Source organism: Etheostoma spectabile, unplaced genomic scaffold (genome assembly GCF_008692095.1).
Source record: "Etheostoma spectabile isolate EspeVRDwgs_2016 unplaced genomic scaffold, UIUC_Espe_1.0 scaffold270, whole genome shotgun sequence".
Lineage (NCBI taxonomy): Eukaryota > Metazoa > Chordata > Actinopteri > Perciformes > Percidae > Etheostoma > Etheostoma spectabile.
Window position 1 is genome coordinate 375,897 of NW_022605574.1, and position 8,156 is coordinate 384,052.

General features: G+C 39.8%; 1 protein-coding gene across 1 annotated transcript in view; it reads right to left on the minus strand.

Annotated features, from left to right (window-relative positions):
• The window catches only part of LOC116685771 (multiple epidermal growth factor-like domains protein 11), a 166,581-nt gene that overhangs the window by 94,309 nt on the left and 64,116 nt on the right, over positions 1–8,156 (minus strand). Inside the window, 1 exon segment of the mRNA XM_032510698.1 lies at positions 4,569–4,661. Within this exon segment, the coding sequence (XP_032366589.1) occupies positions 4,569–4,661 (93 nt within the window).

The window sequence follows — 8,156 nt, forward strand, 5'->3', positions numbered from 1 at the left end:
CACACACACACACACACACAACTGTATAATCATGTAAAATAGATTCAGTGATTCTTCACACCGAGCCCTGTTTCCTAGAAATGACGTGTATATGCTAATGGTTTTGATGACTACAGTGTGTAGTAAAAGGTAACAGCAGCCTGGATTAAGTTGACTGCAACTGTTTTTTTCCAGTCAAAGTCCACTTTTATATTCCAACAAGTGCTCCGATCCATACGACTACATAGGTAGTTTATCCCCCCACTTATACGACCCAAAGGAGCGTTTTCCGTCATCATATCCAAATCAGATGTTAATTCACCTCTGGTTCTTTTAGTTTAAGGTATTTTTATTTTTTTTGAGAGCTTGGCTTTAGGGTATTTTATTTTTTATTATCCTCCCTTTATTTTTTAGGGTTAATACGACAAATCAGAGCCAGACTTTCTTTTCTTGGCTTCTCCCTGGGAATAACTGCTAAACTCTCTCCCAGCACTGAAACAGGAAAGGTTTTCACTTAACTCATCTGAATTAGAGGAGCAGGTTGTCCACCAATCAGGAGCCAGTAACGTGTCTGTCCTGCCTGTGAGACATTAGGCCTTTAAATGTATTTCCTCTGCAGTTGATTTTCCAACACTACATGACAAACACCTAGGCTGCAGCTTATTAGAAACCAAAATAATAACAAAAACTAAAACAACATGGGACCCCTCAATCTGTTACTGGCCACAGGATGTACTTCCTCTGACCAATCAGATAAGAGCGTGCATGACATGAGACACAGTCTGTGTAGGGATAGGCTTAATATCCACGTGGGAGGGACAACTCGGTTTCACTGTGCAGCTTCTTTATGGAAAATTAAATCTGTCCACAGGTAATGAGCAGAAGTCTATTAGAGGGATCTGAGGAGGCAGAGTCTTTTCCCTGAGGGACAATGGCAAAAATATGTTTAAAAAAAATTATTTCACTCTTCAGATTCACCTGTCATACGGCTGCATGGTCTCCCAGTTTTGCTCTATCACAAAAATAAATAAGAGGGGATGATAAACACAAAGACATATAGACAACATATAGACAGACATACAGACATACAGACACACACACATTCAAGACAGACAGACACACACAGACAGACAGACACACACACACACATAGACACACACATACAAGACAGACCGACAGACCGACAGACAGACAGACAGACAGACACACACACGGCCGGCCAGCCAGCCAGCCATACAAGACAGACAGACAGACAGACAGACAGACAGACAGACATACAGACACACAGACAGACAGACACACAGACACACAGACAGACAGACAGACAGACAGACACACACACACACACACACACCACACACACCACACCACACACACACACACACACAGACACACAGACACAGACATAGAACACTCACACACACAACACCCACCACACACGAGACGGACAGACACACAGATGACACGCACTTGAAGAAAGGAAGTTGAAGCCAAACTTCCAGAGTAACCCGACTGATTGAGTCGATCGACATACTTTATCTCCCCCCCCCCCAACCCCCCGGCCCCTACTGCTGGTAGATTTACCCTACTCTGGCTTGGCCTCGTCCCCGGCCCCTGGGCGCAATAAAAACAGGTAACCACCGGGGAGGCTGGAGCACACCAATAACAAGGGGACTAAAAGGGGTTGTGAGAGTCATTAAGTGTCAATAGCCCCCAAAGCCCCCAAGCCCTGTCTCACTCACACACACACACACACACAACACACACACACACACACACACACACACACACACACACACACACACACCACACACCACACACGACACACACACACACACACACACACACACTTTAACTATTACAGTCACTTTTGTTGCATTGTCTGAAGAGTCATATGGTCCTTCCTTTATGTTCTAAGATGGTTTGTTGATTTTATGATCTTATGTTTATGTTTTCATGTTAATTTTATGTCGATTTTACGTTTTTTTCTGCTACATGTTTGTGTTGTGAATTCAATCAAGACAAATTTTCCCTCGGGGACAATGAAGTGTAATCTAGTCTATACAGAGTGAGAGCCTGAAGAGCTGAGAGGTGGTACCAAACGACTGAAATGAGACGGATATTGAAATGCAGTGGCTTCAGTTCCAGAATTTTGACTGTCCTGTCCCACGAAAGGGACCTAAATGAGCTGCTGATCAGTAACCATGACACTGATTATCTCTATTTTGGCTTTCAAAACTCACTTTCTGGCTTCAACAAAATCTCAACCACTCTGCTACAGTTTTCATTCCATCATCATAGGAATATTTAATAACCTCCATGCTTTCTTTTCCAGTCAGATTCGGTGCATTCGGCATCAAAAGGCATGGTAACTAAAGCCTCTTCCCCACTGAACAAAATCCCACTAACACCCACTAGCATCTGGATTTTGTCGGCACCGGGAAGGGCTACAGTCTGCTTTTATTCCCAGGACGATTGACTCTGCAGTGATAACGGGTATTTGTTATATCCAGCTCCGTTCAGCTAACCAAAACCAAACCAAATGTTTGGGGTTTTGTCTGTTTAAACAAGTTGAACAGATAAGATAATAAGAGAAAGGTGATCATAGTTGTGCATCTCTACTCTCAACGGAAAGCAAGAATAAGATAAATACGGCTGGGAACATGCAGACAATGTTGTTTCTATGTTCTGAAGCAAAGTTTAGATTTATTTCTATTACAGCGGAGAGCTCAGTCGAGTAAACAGCAGCAGCAACAGGTAAAATACTACTTGAATAATACAAAATATTTTGACAGCAGCCATGTGCTCAAACTGTAAGACAGTCCACCAAAGTTCAAGACATCCTGACATCCAACCGACCGTCCAACAGCCAGACTGGTTCGGGTCCCAGAATCTGCTCCTGGCCTGTAAAGATCTTAGTGGTCTGAATGCAGATTTTATATCTGGCAAGATTACAGTTCATCACACACTGTAACAAATTTAAAGTAAAATTTACAGTAACTTACAGGCAACAATTGTCCAGCAAGTTACTGTGGATTCTTTTTATGTAAAGGTACCATATTTCCATTTATAGTATTTTATGTATTTACTGTAAAGTACAAAAATATTAAACACAACATCAGATAGTTACAGTGGCTATATTGTGATTTTTTTTTACAGTAATGCTTTGAAGACTGTGATTTCAACTGTAATACTTAGACTATTGTGATTTTGTCATGTTGACAAGGTTGTAATGTACCTTTACAGCCTTCTACTGTAGAAATCATACACAGTAGTGTTACTGTGAAGTCTAAAGTAAATAACTGGAGATTTCACAGCCATTAATTACAGTGCAGATTTATTCAAATACACAGAATTCGATCAAAATCTGAGTGTGTTCGTTTTTTAATCATGGAACAGCTTGCCTGCTGATCTGAAGTGTGCCCTGGCATTATCTTCTTATATTTAATGAGTAGTGTGATGAGTTGCGTGTGTCCCCATCTGTGTTATAACCTATTTTCTACCCTTCTATCACTCTGTGGAGCGCTACAAATTGCTTATGTATGAGACTGTGCTCTTGGACCACCAGCATTATGCTCTAAAGCCAAACAAGCTAATCACGATGTCCTTCTTGCTCACTTAACATTTCCGTTTTTTTATCTGCAGGAATGAGCTTGCAGATTGACCTCTACTGTGGAAATGGGCTCTTTGCTTTATCGCCATGGAAGGAAAACGTCAGCCGACTTGGTGTCTCTCTGAAAATGCCAATCTCTGATCATTATGCTGTGCCCCCGTCACCGACTATTAACTGTTGCTCCAGCTTCAGCTCTCGTTGGTGTTCGTCAGGGTGTTGCAGAGAGTGAGGCTGAAACAAACATGAGCTTCCCAAACAGCCCTGGCATGCCAGCTACTTTAGACTAATTATGGCTACAGATGTGAATTACTAAAAGATAGTACCTGAATATGCACCAGAATATGCACCAGAATATGGCTCAAATCAAAACTTTTGCAATTTGAAAGAATTAAAAGTGAATTGAATGAATTGAAGTGAATTGAATGTGATGAACTAATTGTGTAGATTTGTGTTAATCAGATGTGTAATATTTAGTTGAATGTTTGGTGTAACATTTGATTTGACATTTTGTATTCTTCTTAATTATTACAGGGTTCAACGCTAAAAGTTTGTTTTAGGTTGATCAAAGATGATAAATGATCTGAAGTCTGTAATTTTTTTACTATCTTCTGGTGTCTTCTCTCCTCTGTGACAGTAAACTGAATATATTTTGAGTTGTGGACAAAAACAAGACATTTGAGGACGTCATCTTGGGCTTTTTTGTGAAAAATCACCATTTTCTGACATTTCAAAGACCCAACCACTGCTCCATTGTTAAAGAAAATAATTGACAGATTAAATCAACAATGAAAATAACCATTAGTTGCTACATGTGTTCATTAAGACACTGCAGCTGAAATAATTACATATGGTGGTTTACATACAAGTTTGTAGTATTTAAATGAACCTGAGAAAAAGACAAAAAGCAAAGTCTCCAACCCTGTGTGATTTGTTTACATTGGCTTTTCATTTCCCATTGAGTGTGATGTGTACTCACCACTGGAGCAGTCCAGCCCCCCCCAGCCGGGCTCACACTGGCAGGTATCAGGAGACACACAACGTCCGTGCGCACACTCTTCAGTACACAGCGCTGAGGAGGAAGAAGAGGACACCAACATTAACATCAAACCCCTTTTTAAACACATCTGGCTGCCTCGGATGGCACCGCCCCAGCCTCCAGCACCACTGTCAGACATCTAAGAGTTATTTGTGATCAGAATATATCCTTTAACGCCCATTTGACACAAACTTCAAGAACAGCTTTTTTCATCTTCGTAAAAATTGCCAAGATTAGGAACATCCTGTCTCAAAACGATGCTGAAAAACTAGTCCATGCATTTGTTACTTCCAGGCTGGATCCAGAATGCTGCAGCTCGTGGTCTGACAGGAACTAAGAAAATAGATCATATTTCTCCTGTATTAGCTCCTATGCATTGGCTTCCTGTAATATCCAGGATTGAATTCAAAATCCTTCTCCTGACCTACAAAGTTCTAAATGGTCAAGCACCGCCATATCTAGAAGAGCTCTTAGTACCTTATTGAGTTACTTGTGGTTCCTAGAGTCTCTAAAAGTAGAATGGGAGCCAGAGCCTTCAGCTATCAGGCTTCTCTCCTGTGGAACCAGCTCCAAGACTGAGTTCGGGGGGGCAGACACCATCACTGCATTTAAGAGTAAACTTTAAATGCTCCTCGTTGATAAAGCTCATAGTTAGGGAGTGAGGAGTTGCCGCATTCGCATAGACCGACGGGGGAGGGTGTATAGCTACAGACACGGCACCCCTTCTCTTCTCTTCTTCTCTTCATAGTCGCCCAACTCTACCAACCCTTATAGAACTGGCTCAAGTCTGCATTGGTAAAAAATAAAAATATTGATTCTAGGGAAAATAATTGATTGTAAACATTGTTGTAAAGAAATTAACGATGCATACACTTTTTGATAAGTTCACAGGAAGAATACCCAACAAGTTATTATTAAAACAGATAGTATCTGAACATAGTTATTCAGTTAGAAGCTTCCTGTGTCCAGGTCCTAATTTGATGGAAAAATAGACATTAAAAAACAGTTTATATTATGTACTCACCTAAAAAGACACAGATATATGTTCAGTGTACATTAGGAGTTCAGCTGGCTGTGGATTGAGCGTTTTGAAACTTTCACAGTATTTATAGAGCCCCTTGACCTGTTTTATAATTTAAAAAAGACAGACATATTTGTAACGTACCGTTTATTAACAAAATATTTGTATTGTCTTTTGTTTCTACATGTCTTAGAGATATGTCTTATAGTAATGCACCCCTTGTTTTGTGTTCTAATGTGTTCTTATTGTATTTACAGAAATGGGAATGTTGGGAATGGAGAACTTTGGTCTAGATCGTAGGCTGGCACTATGACCATGAGGTAATGTAAATCTGGCTATTGTATTGTTCCCAATGTTTCAAAAATAAAGAATTTTATAAAAAAAAAACAATTAAAAAAAAAAAAGACATCTCACTTTTTACAATATGGGACCTTTAGGGCACCGACCATGAACTGCACCATCCCTGGTTGCCATGCTTACATCACTAATTACCACATTTTACTAAACCGTATGTAGTTTATTTCCCTAAATTTAAAAGTTATGTCTCATTTGTTTAATCTGTGCACAAACACAAATGTGTAAATGACAGTTTGTTGTTATGCAAGGTGTCACATACTGAAACTATATCTGACTTTGCAGAATATTGTGGTAATTGTGAGGTTGCCAAGCAAACAGGGGACAGAGTAAAAGGAGTCAGAGTGGCGAGGTGTCCGGAGTGTACTCTGCTTAATGCATGCTGGGAAATGCATTAACTGTTAACAGTCCCACAGCTCAAAAGTAATAATTTGAAAAAAGATAGAAACACTATTTTAAAAAATGGTAATAAAAGATGCAACCCTAAAAGCCCTTGTATTGCTTAATGGAATGAAAAGACAAAGCGCAGACGATAAACAGCTTGTTGAAAGCGAAAGGCTGAACTTTATCCAACACCCCCTGCAACTCATTTTGTAGGGATCACTTGTGTATCACCGTATGAATCCTGCATCGTACATCAGGTAGGGATTGTGCAGGGAGAAGATGGGCTGACAGCTTGGAGACTTAAGCTCCTCCATCACAGAGACATGATGTGCTGTTTGTGCCACTGATTCATCTCCGACTGAAACACGCTCACAAGCTCCACTTGAATAAATCTACGTTTGCAGAAACAAATAGACGTCACATAAATGAAAAAGTATGCCTCTTTAGTTTCACTTTCTGGATGAATGTGCAATCTGCCGCCGCTCGCGACTGCAATGCTCTGCAAATGACTCTCACACTGGACAAACTCATTTCCATTTCATCTCTCCAAAAGCGCCATCTCATCCTACATACGCCTCGACATATGCAGCTGCTTTTCCACATCATAACTTTGTACGGTTTCTCCCCTTCTTATGCACCCATGACCCTGAGCACGTCTCTCGTTATACGTGTTGACTGGTGTCTGTGTTGTGAATTGTGTTTTGTGCCATTTCAAATAGGGTTGCACGATATTCACAAAATGTTGTGTTATCGATATTAATTTAAATATTTTTAAACACGTCAAATACACGTACAACCGTTACGAAAAACATCATCAATATAGATTCACTGAAAACTGACAGGACATGTTGTACTGGTTGGACAGTATAAAATATATAACTAAAGAGAACAGGACATGTTGTACTGGTTGGACAGTATAAAATATATAAATAAAGAGAACAGGACATGTTGTACTGGTTGGACAGTATAAAATATATAAATAAAGAGAACAGGACATGTTGTACTAGTTGGACAGTATAAAATATATAAATAAAGAGAACAGGACATGTTGTACTGGTTGGACAGTATAAAATATATAACTAAAGAGAACAGGACATGTTGTACTGGTTGGACAGTATAAAATATATAACTAAAGAGAACAGGACATGTTGTACTGGTTGGACAGTATAACATATATAAATAAAGAGAACAGGACATGTTGTACTGGTTGGACAGTATAAAATATATAAATAAAGAGAACAGGACATGTTGTACTAGTTGGACAGTATAAAATATATAAATAAAGAGAACAGGACATGTTGTACTAGTTGGACAGTATAAAATATATAACTAAAGAGAACAGGACATGTTGTACTGGTTGGACAGTATAAAATATATAACTAAAGAGAACAGGACATGTTGTACTGGTTGGACAGTATAAAATATATAAATAAAGACAACAGGATATAACTTTTCTTTCTCTTCTGTCAAACACAACTAAGCCACAAAATAAACAAAATATTGTATACTTATTGTGACACTTTTGTTACGCCCCAGTCTAGGGGGGCCTAGGACGCAACATGAACAAGAAGAAAGAGAAAAACCGAACCCTTCTAGAGGTCCACCCTTACACATGGAAACTGAGAAGTACTGAACTAACATCAACTTAACAAAGACAACGAGTGGCTGGTTGGGAGGCGAGGCGAGGAGGAGGAGGATGAGGATGAGGATGAGGACTGCCTGCTGGCCCCTTCCCCACTGACGTCCGCCATCTTGCTTCCTTAAATAGC